This window comes from Pantherophis guttatus, chromosome 8, assembly GCF_059756535.1.
Source record: "Pantherophis guttatus breed Tessera chromosome 8, ASM5975653v1, whole genome shotgun sequence".
In the NCBI taxonomy this organism is placed as follows: Eukaryota; Metazoa; Chordata; class Lepidosauria; order Squamata; family Colubridae; genus Pantherophis; species Pantherophis guttatus.
The window spans coordinates 82045882-82062500 of record NC_142070.1 but is presented as its reverse complement, the minus strand read 5'-3'; the positions used below and the strand labels follow the sequence as shown (position 1 = coordinate 82062500).

The window sequence follows — 16619 nt, the reverse complement described above, 5'->3', positions numbered from 1 at the left end:
CCGACTCTAGGGGGCGGTGCTCATCTCCGTTTCAAAGCCAAAGAGCCAGCGCTCTTTCAGCCCTGGTGGCGCAGCAGACTAAAGCACTGTTATTAACATCTGCTGCCTGCAATTACTGCAAGTTCGAATCTCGCCAGGCTCAAGGTTGACTCAGCCTTCCATCCTTTCTAAGGCAGGTGAAATGAGGACCCAGTTTGTGGGGGCAATAAGCTGACTTTGTATAAAATATACAAAAGTATGAAGGCCATTGCTTAACGCATTGTAAGCCGCCCTGAGTCTCCGGAGAAGGGCGGCATATAAATCAATTTTTTTTAAAAAAAGATGGTCTTGAGTCTTTGGAGAAAGGCGGCATACAAGTTGAACAAATAAAAGACGTCTCCGTGGTCATGTGGCCGGCATGACTCAACGCCAAAGGCCCACGGAACACGGTTCCCTTCCCACCAAAGGTGGTCCCTATTTTTCTACTTGCATTTTTTACCTGCTTTCAAACTGCTAGGTTGGCAGAAGCTGGGACAAGTAAGGGGAGCTCACCCCGTTATGTGGCACTAGGGATTCGAACCGCTGAACTGCTGACCTTTCAATCGACAAGCTCAGCATCTTTAGCCACTGAGCCACAGCATCTATACAGTATATATATTCCAGTCTATATATATTCCAGTTGCAAATTTGTCAGGGAATTTTAAAAAAAAATGTAAGGCAATTGACTAAGTTGTCATCCAAAGACAGACTGAGACCACACACCCAAATGCATTAGCAATTTTAAAAAAATGGATAGGGTAGGGTAGGATAGGGTAGGGTAGGGTAGGATAGGACAGAACAGAACAGAACAGAACAGAACAGAACAGAACAGAACAGAACAGAATAATAATGGAATGAAAATTGAATAGAGTAGAGTAGAGTAGAGTAGAGTAGAGTAGAGTAGAAGAGAAGAGAAGAGAAGAGAAGAGAAGAGAAGAGAAGAGAAGAGAGAAGAGAAGAAAAAAAAAGAAAAGAAAAGAAAAGAAAAGAAAAGAAGAGAAGAGAAGAGAAGAGAGAAATGAATGGAATGGAATGGAATGGAAGGGAAGGGAAGGGAAGGGAAGAGAAGAGAAGAGAAGAGAAGAGAAGAGAAGAGAAGAGAAGAGAAGAGAAGAGAAGAGAAGAGAAGAGAAGAGAAGAGAGAAATGAAGAATGGAATGGAATGGAATGGAACAGAATAAAATAGAATTTGTCTCCGGGGCAGAAGATCATAGTGTACATATATACAGCAAGCAATAGGTGATAGCTCATAAATCATAGTTACAATTATTAATCATAAGTTACAAACAGCAATTGATAAATCATAAGAAACCAATAGGAAAAAGATTGTTTGTTTTTTTAAAAAAAAAACCCGAATAGCACAACTGCACAAGAGATTGATGGCACATCCACCAAAAGGCATCAGGCCATCTCAAGAGGTACACAACGGGTTTTTAACACACTCGAGAGAGGTAGCTGCAATCTCGACTCGCATTGTAATTTGCGTCCGTGTAGTCAACCTAGCTTCCCACCCCCTTCCTCTCCTCTCCTCTTCCCCAGCCTCATCCTAAATTAAATCTTACATCAGTTAATCTTGGCGTTACATTCGACTTACACAATGTCCTCCTACAAGGTGGAGCACTGAGGTGTATTCTCAGTCGTGTAGTATGTTACTGGGTGGATACCTCTTGATTAGAAGGCCTGGGAGAAGAAGGAAGCACTAGTTTTGCAACTGTTTGGAAAGAAGGAGTTATCCCAAGGTAGGAGTTGGGGCATCCTAAGGGAGAATTACCTGTGAACTACTATACAATACAGGTACAATACAACAATCTGCTTAGTGACCATTCAAATTACAACAGCACTGAAAAAAGAAGGGACTTATGGCCATTTTTCACACTTACGACCGTTGCAGCCTTTGCAATGGTCACATCGTCAAAATTCAAAGGCTTGGCAACTGGCATGTACTTATGACAGTTGGAGAATCCCACGGTCACGCGATCCCCTCTTGCGACCTTCTCTGACAAGCAAAGTCCATGGGGGGGTGTCACTTAACAACCGTCTTCCTAATTTAACAACTGCAAGGGATTCGCTTAGCAACGGTGGCAGGAAAAGTCGCAAAGCGGGGCAAAACAAATTCAAAATAAAATAAAATAAAATAAAAACTCGCCGAACGACGTTCCCCCTTAGCCACAGGAATGTTGGGCTGGATAGTGGCCGTAAGTCAAAGACTTTAGTAGAGTATGACTGATTTTTTTTTTACCTCTCTGTGTTGTTGTTTTTTTCCATTCTGAAAGGAATGCATGCTTGGAGCAGTTGAATTTAAGCAGAATAATAGCCCTGTCTATTTTCTTTTCTTTTTTTAAAAAAAAAACAAAAGGTCCCTTCCTGATCAGAAGCCACCTGACAGCACCTTCTATGAATCTTGTAGGAGAAAAGCAAGGAGAAAATTCAACCGGCATCCTGAGCTTGCAAAAAAAAAAGAAAGAAAAACAAAACAGAGGGAACTCGCCCGGTTGAGTTTATCAGCATGTGAAAATGGAGTCAAAGTGATTATCCAGCCTATTTAGCTAATAAGGATAGATCTAAAATTGGGTTTTCCATAATACAGCTTCCTCCTCCGGCTTCGCTTCCAGCTATATAACCTCTACGTTCGGTTAATGAGTAGGCCTCGGTGGTTACAGTGCAAGTATTTAAGGTCCCGGAGAAGAAGTTACGTGCCAGCGATGACAAATTGCTCCTTGAAAAGATCAGGTGACAAGTTTCATAGTCTGCATTCTTCCTGCGGACAAATACCAAATTCTCTACAAACACACACACACACACTGCAATCTGGGCCTACAACAATTTGCTGTGGTCAATTCACCACAACAAACATGCTGCAGCCAACTCATTGGGTAGGGACAAGAGTTATATTAATATTAAAGAAATGGTGAATTAAAACAAAGAAAGGACGGAAAAGGAGGGCCAGAATGAAATGTGATTTTTAATATTAATTTTAAGAAGAGAAGAGAAGAGAAGAGAAGAGAAGAGAAGAGAAGAGAAGAGAAGAGAAGAGAAGAGAAGAGAAGAGAAGAGAAGAGAAGAGACAAAGAAGAGAGGAGAAGAAACAGAGAGGAGAGGAGATGAGAAAGGACATCGAAACGTCTTATCACCAGCTGTTCCAAGCATGATGAGAGACATCAAGGAATTGACTTGCAACTGGAACTGAACCAATGATAAAACCAGGGGAGGAATCATCGAAGCTGGCCCTTAATTGGAGTAACATGATCCATATACTCATTTAGTGACCATTCAAACAGCACTGAAAAAATTGATTTATAACCCCTTTTCACACTTTTTCCATACAGTAGAATAGAGTAGAGTAGAGTAGAGTAAAGTAGAGTAGGGTAGAGTAGGGTAGAGTAGGATAGGGTAGGAGGGAAGGGAAGGGAAGGGAAGGGAAGGGAAGGGAAGGGAAGGGAAGAGAAGAGAAGAGAAGAGAAGAGAAGAGAAGAGAAGAGAAGAGAAGAGAAGAGAAGAGAAGAGAAGAGAAGAGAAGAGAAGAGAAGAATGGGACGGGACGGGACGGGACGGGACGGGACGGGACGGGACGGAAAGGAAAGGAAAGGAAAGGAAAGGAAAGGAAAGGAAAGGAAAAAAGGAAGGGAAGGGAAGGGAAGGGAAGGGAAGGGAAGGGAAGGGAAGGGAAGGAATAGGAATAGGAATAGGAATGGAATGGAATGGAATGGAATGGAATTCTTTATTGGCCAAGTGTGATGGGACACACAAGGAATTTGTCTCCGGTGCATAAGCTCTCAGTGTGCATATAAGCAGCAAAGTGATAGGTCATAAACCCTAGTTACCATCATTAATCATAAGTTACAAACCACAATTAATAAATCACAAGAAACGAATAGGAGAAGGTTAGAGGATGAGACAACGACGTGCGAAGAGTTAAGCGTTCATCAGAGGGATGCCACGGAGGGGGAGGAACTACCTTTATATCTGGTCGTTTCTGACATGCAAATAGATGTTCATTCAAAAGAGACCAAAGGTATTTTAACAGCCCCAGTCGCTTCAAAGAAAAGAAAAATAACAACAGCGGTTCCCAAGAATCTGCCTCCTCGTGTAACATTTCTCCCTTCGACCATTACAAAAGGGGTAGCTTCTACCTCCTCCGGGCAGCTTACTTTAACATTACTCCCAGCGATGTTAAATGTAATCTGCGAGAATGAGAGGAATTTCAGGTTTGTCCTGGCAACTTCCATCTGGCTGATGGGTGATGCAACAACACAACAAAGCAAATCCTCGTTGCAAAACACACACACCCCGTAAATCAGACCGATAAGGAATCTTAAGAGCCCCAGTAAAAATAACTAAGATCTTCGGGATACTTGGTAAGTCTTTTAAGTGGCTACAGGACTTCTTGCCCTTTTATCCGCCACAAATTAAGGTTGCTGCTACCCCTGTGGGCCACAGTAGATCTCCTACCCTGGAGAAGAAAAAAAAGGAGACAAGATCTCTATTGATCTTCAGTAAGCAGCCCAAGGAAATTTTTTTCCCAGGGCTGAAAAACGTGGAATAAAAAAATGACCTGGGCCGGTATTAGAGAAAGGGTTTAGATCACAGTTCCACTTTCCTCGCCCATCCTCCCCAAAATACGACCTCTCTTTTCGTGCGCATCCAAAAGAGGCTTCCGCAGACCGAATTCAAATCCAGATTTATTGGGACCATCAAAGATCAATCACATTACAAGAGGGATCACCGCCGAAAGCTGCAAGTTGCAACACCTTGCAATTGGCGGCAGCAAAATTTTCAAGAGTCAACGGACGATGGATTAAGATGCTAAAGCAATTGGCGTTTCCAGACTGCCGTGGTTCCTATTCAGGGCTGACCATGGTTAGCTTCCACCGGGGTCACGATAAACCCTGATAAAACCACAACTCTTTGCAGAGGGGCCATTAGAGGAAGCAAACTGTGGCTTCATCCCATTCGCAGTTTAATTTCTATCTGTCTATGTTTCCCCCCACCCCAAATTTGATTCCCCCCACGTCTTAGCATTTGCTATGGGGGAGAGCTGCCAAAAACTTGTAGTGGTAATCCCCGACTTACGACAGTCCGTTTAGTGACCGTTCGAAGATACGATGGCACTGAATAAAGTGACTTATGGCCGTTTTTCACACTTACGGCCAAGGTAGCGACCCCATGCTCCCACGGTCAGAATTCAGAGGGATTCTTACTTATGATGGCTGCAGTGTCCTGGGGTCACCCTTTACGTCGAGCAAAGCCCCATGGTCACGTGATCAAAATTCAGACGCTTGGCAAATGACTCACATTTATGACGGTGGCCGTGTCCCAAGGTCACTGACCAGCGAAGCCAATGGGGGAGGGGAGAGAGATTCGTTTAACAACCGGGTTACTAGCTTATCCACTGCAGTGATTCGCTTAACAACGGTGGCCAGAAAGGTTGTAAAACGGGGCAAAACCCACTTAACAAATATCTCACTTAACAACAGAAATGTTGGGCTTGAGAGTGGTCGTAAGTCGAGGACTACCTGCCTAACGAATCAGATTCCGCCAGGATCCATGCACCAGATCTACTAAATTCTATTGAACCCCCTGATTCTACCCTCCAAACTAGATTCATATTTATTTATTTCTGAGAGATGATTTTTAAATCACCCTCTGTAAAGTTTCCAGGTAGCACCTCCTAACCCAAGTTGACATACATAAAACATCGGGTTTCCATCAATTATTGCCACTGAAGCAGGCTTTTTTTGGGTGAATTCCTCCTCCTGGCCCATAATTTCAGATCTGCAGACTTCAAAACACCACCCAAGGAAGAGAATCCAAGAACTCTGAACCTGGAGAACATCTCAGATCAAAGATCAAAGCAGAGAAAAGACCATCACCAAGAAGAACTCTAAACTTCCCTCGGTTTTTTCCTTACCTCAAATATGTTGGACGTCTCAGTAGGATACTGATGGGAGATGATTTCGGATTGGTCGTTGTACCACTTAAGCCCACCAAGGAACCCGTTGTCATCCAGATCATTCACGTCTAATTCGGAGAGATCAAGTTCTGGAAGATCTGGACAGAGAGGTTGGTCTTCCCCGACTAAAGCAGCGCACTGTGAAGAAGCAGAAAGAAGAGATAGCAATATACAGCTTTATAGTGCTTTAACAGCCCTCCCTAAGCAGTTGACAGAGTCAACCTCTTGCCCCCAACAATTTGGGTCCCCATTTTAGCCACCTCGGAATGACGGAAGGCTGAGTCAACCTTGAACCTGGGGAGATTCGAACTGCCAAACTGCTGGCAATCGATGATCAGCAGAAGTAGCCTGCAGTACTGCACTCTAACCACTGCGCCACCATGGCTCATAAATAGAAGATAAAACCAAGAAGAAGGACAGAACTTCTTCTAGATAACTGCATCTCTGCTAATTCCCTTTCCCTCCCTTGATAAATCAAGCAGAGTTGGCTATACAGCAGAGGTGAAATCCAGCAGGTTTTAACAGGTTCTGGCGAACCGGCAGCGGAAATTTTGAGTAATTCGGAGAACCGGCAAATACCACCTCGGGATGGCCCCAGAGTGGGGTGGGAATCAGTGGTGGGTTGCCCCTGGTTCGCACCGGTTCTATAGAACTGGTAGTAAAACCGGCGGGAGGCTCCGCCCACCGCCCCTGACATCATCAAAACGCTTCTGCACATGTGCAGAAGAGCACGCGCGCGTATGAGCAAAGCAAGCACACGCACGTGGCCCTGCTGCGAACCTGTAGTAAATGTAAGTAGAACCCACCCCTGGTGGGAATGGAGAATTTGCAACATCCTTCCCCTGCCACGCCCACCAAGCCACGCCCACAGAACCGGTAGGGAAAAATTTTGAATTTCACCCCTGCTATACAGGTAAGTCCTTGAGTTCAGTTAGTGACCGTTTCAAGTTACAACGGCACCGAAAAAAGGGACCAATGAACGTTTTTCACACATACAACTGTTGCCATATCCATAGTCATGTGATCAAAAATCGGGCGCTTAAAACCACATTGACTTAAAGCCAGAAATATTCTTGTTGGGGAATTTTACCCAAAAAACATAATAAGGGGAATGCATCTTTAATTATTCGTATATTAACTGCAGCTAGAATTGTATTTGCCCAAAGTTGGAAAAATGAAGAGATTCCCACAGATGAAAAAGTGATTTAGGAAAATATTAAGAATGTGCAGAAATGAATAGACTAACACTAGCAATCAAGGAAAAAGAACAAATTGAATATTACATGACATGGGACTTATTTTATCAATGGTTAGACAATTAAAAAAAAAAGGAAGTTAGAAACAGGGAAACAAAAGAGCATTTTAACCTAGATTAGTGAAATAAAGAAGATATGTTAAGAGAGAGAAGCAAATATTATGATTATTATGTTTAATGTCATCATTTTAATACTATAGAATTAATGTTAAACTAATGAATATTATTGCAAATTTTGATTATTACTGTATAAAGATACCTGGATGACACACTCTTTAATTGAAGATGGAATTATTATATTGAAAAAGAAAAAATGTAATTTAAAAAAAAAAACAGGCGCTTAGCAACTGACTCCTATTTATGATCCCTTTTGTGACCTTCTGACAATCAAAGTCAACGGGGAAGACAGCTTCACTTAACAACCAAGTTGCTACCTTATCAATGGCAGACATTCACTTAACAACTGTGGCAAGGAAATGTCGTAAAATGGGGCAAAAGTGACTTCACGAATGTCTTGCTTAACAACAGGAATCTTGGGCTCAATTGTGGTCATAAGTCGAGGACGACCTAACCCTCCTGGTACCAGGCTCTGCAACACCTGGAAACGTGTGAAAACCCAGCTGAATGCAAAAATATTATGCAATAGTCTACTCTGTCACCAAAGCATCATAATGGATACCTTGGATAAGGCCCTAACTCAACAAATGTGGCAAGAACTCCCTTAACAACTGTCATGCTTAGCGACAGGAATTTGGGGCTCAATTGTGGCCGTAATTCTTGTACCTGCTCATGGTTCTTTTAGCCCTCTGCATATGCTCCAACCATGTCTGAAAATAACACCCATTTGCTGAATGAAAATCTTCAGCCCGGGCCCTACCAACGGAATAACTGAGTTGGAAGGGATCTCGGAGGTCTTCTAATCCAACTTCCTGCTCAGGCAGGAAGCCTTCTACCATTTCAGTGATTTTCTTAAAAACCTCCAGTGTTGGAGCATTCACAAATTCTGCAGGCAAGCTCTTCCACTGATGAATTGTTCTGTCAGGAAGTTTCTCCTTAGTTGCTTCCTTCCTTCCTTCCTTCCATCCATCCACCCACCCACCCACCATCCACCCACCATCCATCCATCCATCCATCCATCCATCATTTCATCCTTCCTTCCATCCATCCATCCTTCCTTCCTTCCTTCCATCCACCCATTCATCCACCCATCCATCCTTCCTTCCATCCATCCATCCACCCACCATTCATCCATCCATCCATCCATCCATCCATCATTTCATCCTTCCTTCCTTCTTTCCATCCACCATCCATCCACCCATCCTTCCTTCCTTCCATCCACCCATCCATCCATCCTTCCTTCCATCCATCCATCATCCAACCACCCACCATCCATCCTTCCTTCCTTCCTTCCATCCATCTACCATCCATCTGTCCTTCCATACAGCCACCCTTTCATCCTTCCTTCCTTCCATCCATCCATCCATCCATCCATCTACCCACCCACTATCCTGTTGTGACCCAGGCCCAAGTAGGTAGTATTAGACGCAAACAGTTCCAAAACAAACAGACTTTATTAGAACACATCCATCCTTCCATCCTTCCATCCATCCATCCTTCCATCCATCCATCCTTCCATCCAGCCATCCATCCATCCTTCCCTCCAGCCATACATCCATCCATCCAGCCTTCCATCCATCCATCCATCCATCCATCCATCCATCCATCCTTCCTTCCTTCCATCCATCCATCCATCCATCCATCCATCCATCCATCCATCCATCCATCAATCCTTCCTTCCATCCATCCATCCATCCATCCATCCATCCTTCCATCCATCCATCCATCCTTCCTTCCATCCATCCATCCATCCATCCATCCATCCATCCATCCAACCATCCAACCATCTAACCAACCAACCAACCGCAGTCTTTGAAGTAGAGAATTAGATAGTATGTTATGCCATGTTCCACCCTCCCTCCTCCCTCCAAGCCAGATTTTAACAGGAGCCCACAGGGATGATGCTGGAGTCGGTCTTTTCAGCAGCAGCTGTCCATCTCCAGTCATAACTGTCCCGTGCACCAAAGGAAGCAGCCTCTGAAATGTCGCCAGGACAAAACCCGCCTCCCACTTTTCCCTTCTTCTGCCAATCACATCCAAAATTATTAAACCCAACACAGATAAGAGCAAACTTCCGCAGCTAAGCCGCACCTTGCTCATAATAAACAGGTGCCGAAATAAGTTCATGGCACGAGAAAGCAGAGCAGCTGCCAAAGAATGACCAAATATCTATAAACGTCACTTTCCATTTATGGAATCCCCCAATCTAGATCAGCTCTACTTATAAGGCCACTAGATACCTGCTGATAGATAGTTGGCTTCCAGCCAAACTTACAGGGATCATTAATTGGATATTGTTATTATTTTTAAATATAGCTTGCTCCTCTCTTAAGGACAGAACCACTTCCTCATATTAGCAATAACTGGAAGAGGCCAATCAGTTCTATTAGACCAGAGGTCTTCAAACTTGGCAGCTTTGAGACTTGTGGACTTCAACTCCCAGAATTCTCCAGCTATGCTGGCTGGAGAATTCTGGGAGTTGAAGTCCACAAGTCTCAAAGCTGCCAAGTTTGAAGACCTCTGTATTAAACTTTTAACAATCGGGAACCAGACGATGAGTTGGTTGACATCAAGGACTAAAAACAACCAAGAATCAAACTCTTCTCCCACCGTCAGGGTGGATAAAAATCGATGATTTTGTTTTTAAAAAATTTTTTAAAAATCAGATTTTTTTATTTATTTAAATGGGATTTTTTAAAAAATTTAAATCGGATTTTTAAACATTTTTTATCAAATTTATTTTAATAAAATGTTTTTGGAGTAAAAAAATCTATCTAAAGATAGTTTTCTGTTTAAGATACATTAACAATTTAGTTTATTCGGCATGAAATGGAGCTTAGTTATGTAGCATATGAGGCTGTATATTCTGCAATATTGGGACTCTCGGTGAGTCAACAGTGGGTCAGAGGAGGAGCTGCTGCGGGATGGAGATGACAGTTGCTCTTTAAAAATGATGATTTAAATCGACTTGATTTAAATCAAGCCTTTTTATTAGTGATTTAAATCGTGATTTAAATCGACTTGATTTAAATCAAATCCACCCTGCCCACCGTCACTAGACAGTTCTGCATTTAATATTCATCTTGTCTGCATCTGCCTCCTATGGGACAGGTAGATATGAAAAGCAACAACTATGATGCTGGGGACATGTAGGAGGTTTACCCAATGCATTAGAATTTGTGGCACCTATAGCATTTCTTTATGTATTCCAAGGTAAGGCCACACCTGGAATATTTGCATCCAGCTTTGGTCGCCACAATGTAAAAAAAGATGCGGAGACTCTAGAAAGAGTGCAGAGAAGAGCAACAAAGAGGATTAGGGGACTGGAGGCTAAAAAATACGAAGAACGGTTGCAGGAACTGGGTATGTCTAGTTTGATGAAAAGAAGGACTAGGGGTGACAAGATAACAGTCTTCCAATATTTGAGGGGCTGCCCCAAAGAAGAGGGAGTCAAGCTATTCTCCAAAATACCTGAAGACAAGAAGCGATGGGTGGAAATTAAGCAAGGAGAGAAGCAACCTAGAAATAAGGAGAAACTTCCTAACAGTGAGAACAATGAATCAGTGGAACAACTTGCCACCAGAAGTTGTGGGTGCCCCATCACAGGAGGCTTTTAAGAACAGACTGGACAGCCATTTGTCTGAAATATATATACACCTTGTTTCCCCAAAAATAAGACATCCCCTGATAATAAGCCCAACCAGGCTTTTGAGCGCATGTGCTAAAATAAGCCTCCCCCCAAAAATATTTAAACGCAGAGCTGGAAATCAGGTAAGACGGCATATATATATATATATTATTATTAATGTTCTCAGCAATCTGGTGTTATGGTTCAAGCTTACTGAAGAAGTGCTTATTGGTCATTCAAAGGTTATGAATTTTTTAAAAACTTCTTTATTCTTTTGTGTATATTTGTTGTTTTTAACAGTCGCTTGGTCGATTGTCGTTGTGAGCCGCCTGGAGACCTCGGAGATAGGGCAGCATACAAATTTTATAAATAATAAATAAATAAATAAATAAATAAATAAATAAATAAATAATACTAAATGAACACTGTTGTAAGTCGAGAACCACCTGAATTACATCCATCATGAAAACTCAAGTTTTCAACCAAGTCACTTTATTTGCTAGATTTATCTGTGGGGGAATTTATCTTGAGCGAAGTCAACTAAGTTGACCCCAAAGCCTTCCCAACTCATGAATCTACCAGCCTATGACCTAAGCAGAGGTTACTTTCTGAAGTTGGAGTGGAGTAAACTTTCTAGAAACATTTAAAATACAGGTAGACCTCAACCTACCCTGTTTCCCCCAAAATAAGACCTCCCCTGATAATAAGCCCAATCGGGCTTTTGAGCGCATGGCAATAAGGCAAACAAGCGCTTATTTCAGGGTTCAAAAAAATATAAGACAGGGTCTTATTTTCGGGGAAACACAGTACGACCGAGCCCAGCATTTCTGCTGCTAAGTGAAACACTGGTAAAGTGAATTTTGCTCTATTTTACGGCCTTCCTTGCCACCGTTGTTAAGCAAAGCACTGCCATCGTTCAGCTACTAACACCGTCGTTAAGTGAATCTGGTTTCACTTTGCTCGTCAGAAGGTTAAAGAAGGGGACACCATGGCAACCGTCATAAATACAAGGTCGGTTGCCAATGAGCCCCTTTTCGCAATAATGTTGTAACTTCGAATGGTCACTAAATGAACTGTTGTAAGTGGAAGACTACCTTGTGGTGAGGGAGTGGGAGGAATTCCTGCACATCCCATTGCAATTCCGATAGACGTTTTTTTGAACCGGGAAATGAATTCAACACCCAACCGATTATTAAGGCTGCCATTAAGAAGCCAGCATTCCTGGGCCAAAGAGGATACGGTAGGAAGCAGGTAAACCGATCACAGAGTAGAAGAGGAGGAAAGTTAAGGTATATAATAGCGTCTTTATTCTTATCCTTTCAGAGCGGTTAAGTGGTAATAACCCAGGGGTTATTTGAGGTACCCGTGCACTCTCCATACCCAGAGCAAATAAAAAAGATCCATCAACATTACAGTACGTCGAGCTTGGGGAGCAAAGAGGAAAAGTATCATTTTCCAGATACGCAAATAAAAATAGTTGATTGCAGGGAAATCTGTAATTTGTCCGAAAAACTAAAAAAAAAAAAATCTTAGAATTCTTCTCTAGGTTGGCTTGGTGGAAGTCAAAAGCTGAAAACCCAGGAGTTGTGCAAAACAGCTTGTCAAATTATATCCCCTTCCCCTCCTCCTCCTCTTCTTTTCCTTCTTCTCCTTTTCCTTCTTCCTCCTTCTCTTCTTCTTTTTCTTCCATTTCTTCTTCTTCCCCCCTTTCTGTCCTTCTCCTCTTCCTTCCTCCTCTTCTTCTCCTTCTTTTCCTTCTTCCTCCTTTTCTTCTTCTTCTTCTTTCTCTTCTGTTTCTTCTTCTTCCTCCTCCTCTTCCTTCCTCTTCCTCCTTCTCTTCTTCTTCTTCTTCTTCTTCTTCTTCTTCTTCTTCTTCTTCTTCTTCTTCTTCTTCTTCTTCTTCTTTCTCTTCCTCTTCTTCTTCTTCCTCTTCTTCTTCTTCCTCTTCCGTTTCTTCTTCCTCCTCCTCCTCCTCCTCCCCTCCTCCTCTTCCTTCCTCCTCTTCTTCTTCTCCTCCTCCTCCTTCCTCTCTGCAATCTCACAATAACTACACAAACACACACACCGGAAAAATGGCCTGCAGAGGCCATTTTGAAGCCAAGTAAGAAATAACTATGTAGTAAGTAGCATTCGTGATGGTGTGCTTGTAAAACAAGACGGGATTTTCATTTAGGTTGGCCGACTGCAGTGTCGCTTGTAACAACAACGGTGGGGGGGAGCGGAGGGACGCGAGAGAGTTAGGGAACAGAGAGAGGGAGAGATCAGAGAGAGAAGCCCAAGTGAAAGAGAGAGAGGAGGGGGGAAACACCTCATCCATTCTTGTCCATGTTGACATGGTCATAAAATTAATCCTTCTGGGGAGAGTCTCGCAGTTCTGACTCCAGACACATCAGGAGCAAGTGTTCCTGTTATTACTTTAGCTTTGGCCTTTGCCTGATGCCAGGTTGAACATGCTAAGTCTCATAACTGTCCTCGTTTGACTTGCAGATATTTGGCATTCCCTTCTCCCTCTCCTCTCTCTCTCTCTCTCTCTCTCTCCTTTCTCTCTCCTCTCTCTGCTTCTCTTTCTCTCTCCCCTTTTCTCTCTCTTTCTTTCTTGCTCTCCTCTCTGCTTCTCTCTTTCTCTCCTCTCTCTTCTCTCTCTGCTTTTCTTTCTCTCTCCCCCCTTTTCTCTCTCTCTCTTTCTTTCTTGCTCTCCTCTCTCTGCTCCTCTTTCTCTCTCTCCCCTTTTCTCTCTCCTTCTCTCTCTCCTCTCTCTGCTTCTCTTTCTCTCTCCCCCTTCTCTCTCTCCTTTTCTCTCTTCTCTCTCTCTCCTCACTCTCTTCTTTCTCTCTCTCCTTCTCTTTCTTTCTCTGCTTCTCTCTCTCTCTCTCTCTCTCTCTCTCTCTCTCTCTCTCTCTCTCTCTCTCTCTCTCTCTCTCACAGGTGCACTTTCTGCACTCCTCCCCCTTTTCATGGCTCCCAGCATAGGGACAGGGTTTCCCAACTACACTCAGGGAACAGGGAGAGCCTACCAAAATGCAAAGGCTAGTTATTGGGTCTTTCTGTGGACCCCCTTCCCCTCCCCTCCCCAGGGCCACCCTCCCCCCTCCCCCCTCCCTGGGCTTAGTGAAAAAGCCAACAATCAATGAGCCTCTATGTTAATGAATCCTCACAATTAAGCATACTCCTCCCCTAACCTTTAGAGAGGCTCCAGTGCCTCTGAAGGTAATTTTTTTTAAAAAAATAAAGCGATTTGGGGAAGAGGGGAGGTGTGTGTGTTGGGGGGGCGAAAGGCAGGGCTAATTCCCGCTTATTAATGAAAACAATAATCTGTATTTAACAAGGTTGTTTTAAAAAAAGAGAGAGCGAAGAGGCCAACTCCATACTTGTAGAAATCTCCTTTGCAATATTTCCAACCTCCTTGGATATCCTTAAACCCTCCAGGAGGTTGATCCAATGTTGGGATATAAGCCATCCTCCTGACCTCCCACCCCCCCGACACCCCCACGGAGTCTTCTTCTGTGCTGTTAAGTCCATGCCGACTATTTTAACCACTCTGGTGTGAAGCCAGAAGTACTTTTAAGAACCGAAAAGGTGATTCCTCACCAGCAGCGGGAGAGGCAAAGAGATAGTAAGCTGGCGACTGCATAGAAGATAGAGGGTATCTTTTGCAGGCACACACAATGTTCTAAAACAATCTGCCATTCGAAAACACCCCAGCCCCTTTTCCTTCCCAAACAACCGAGCGTGCATTTACATTTCCTCTCTGGCTACCAGGCTGGAATTCCTGCAGGAATGCTGACGATTAAAATAACCATTTCCACAGCTACTGGTTCCTCAAATAAGCTCCTAGGAGCAGTAGGAATAATGCATGATGGAAAGAGAGGAGGAAGAGGGGGGAAGGGGGGGAAAGAAGCCACAGCAGAGCCACACACAATCAACAGCAGGACAATAATCGATTGCTTACTCCCAGCTATTCAGGAACAAATGAGAACATTTGGAGCCCCGTAAAAGTCACCCACTTAGAGCTGGGAGCCGGAATAGCTACAGGACCTATGAATTATCCATAGATGCTCCTTCGCCTTCCTTGCAAGTCAAAACCAAGAGATGAGCAATAGCCCTACGCAAGCAAACAGAAGTTATTTGGCAAAGTGAAAACATCTTAAAATATTTAAAAGAGAGAAAGAGGGAGAAGGAAGGAAGAAGGAAGGAAAGGAAAGGAAAGGAAGGGAAGGGAAGAAGAAGGCTGGAAGGAAAGGAAAGGAAGGGAAAGGAAAGGAAGGGAAGGGAAGGAAGTTAATGGGAAGGGAAGGGAAGGGAAGGGAAAGGAAGGAAAGGAAAGAGGGAGGGGGGGAGGGAGGGAGGAAAGGAAAGAAAAGGAAAGGAAAGGAAAGGGAAGGAAAGGAAAGGAAGGGAAGGGAAGGAAAGGGAAGGGAAGGGAAGGGATGGGAAGGGAAGGGAAGGGAAGGGAAGGGAAGGGAAGAGGGAGGGTGGAAGGAAAGGAAAGGAAGGGAAAGGAAAGGAAGGAAAGGAAAGGAAGTTAATGGGAAGGGAAGGGAAGAGAAGAGAAGGAAAGGAAAGAGGGAGGGAGGGAGGGAGGGAGGAAGGAAAGGAAAGGAAAGGAAAGGGAGGGAGGGAGGAAGAAAGGAAGGGAGAAAACAATGACTAGGTTGAAAATCACGTCTTCTGAGACGTCTAAGTCTTCTGCCTAAGATCGCTCCATATATTCTGTATCTCCATACAACAGATTTTCTCCTGTCCAGAGAACCTTTCAAGACTCGCTTCAGAAAAATCCTCACTAAATCCCGCGGGTGGTCCCTTAGTGTTTTTTCCTTTTCCTTCCTCTCCTCCTTCCCCTTTTCACCGGAAAGAGGCGAGCCGGCAAAGGAGCTGGGGTTCGAGGCTTTTTGGGGTGGGGTGGGGGCGGGGGGCGGGGAGAAGAATCAGGGGTCAAAAAGTTTCTCCGAGTTCGAAGAACTTCGGGGGCAGCCCACACCTTTTCAAGTCGGGGCGGCGAATCCAGGCGCGCGTGGGATTCTTTGCCCAGCTTTGCCTCACTCCAGAAAGGGGGTGCTCTTCCCCCCCCTCACCCCCACCCTTTCACCCCCTCCCCCCAATGATGAATCGCAGCCAGCTGCAGTTTTGCAGTATGGTCCTCTATTATTATTATTATTATTATTATTATTATTATTATTATTATTATTATTATTATTATTATTATTATTATTATTATTATTATTATTATTCCAGCAATTTAATTCCAGGAGCACGAAAAGCGTTCCGGCCGGCATCCTGCGGGTCTCGACGGGCCAGCAGCCTTTGGCCGTCTGGATGAAGCAGCCAGCCAGACCCCCAGCCCAGCCCACCCTCCAGCCCCTTCCCCACCAACAGTTCTCTGGCCGAAACGATCTCCCCAACCGGCCCAACCCGCCACCATCCCCGGCCGCGCAGCATCGGCGCCCCTGGAGCGGATCGCCCGCCGCCTGCCCGGCTGAATCTGCGCAGCGGAGGGGATCAAGTTGAAGAGGGGGTCAAGGTCTCTCCCCCTCCCCCCGACTCCCCATCCCCGGGGGAGGGGGGCTCTCGCCCATCAGAGGCCAAGCCTTTTTTTTTTTCCTTTTCTTTTCTTTTTTGAGAGGAGCTCCGGTCCTCTCGGGAGCCCAGCCGGG

At 44.2% G+C, this 16619-nt stretch overlaps 1 protein-coding gene across 3 annotated transcripts in view; it reads right to left on the bottom strand.

Annotated features, from left to right (window-relative positions):
• Positions 1–16619, bottom strand: part of PPARGC1A (PPARG coactivator 1 alpha) — a 523380-nt gene that overhangs the window by 110336 nt on the left and 396425 nt on the right. For all 3 annotated transcript variants that reach the window (XM_087875545.1, XM_060688913.2, XM_060688912.2), the window contains one exon: positions 5927–6106. In XM_087875545.1, coding sequence (XP_087731671.1) covers positions 5927–6106 — 180 coding nt within the window. The remainder of the gene's footprint in view (positions 1–5926; positions 6107–16619) is intronic.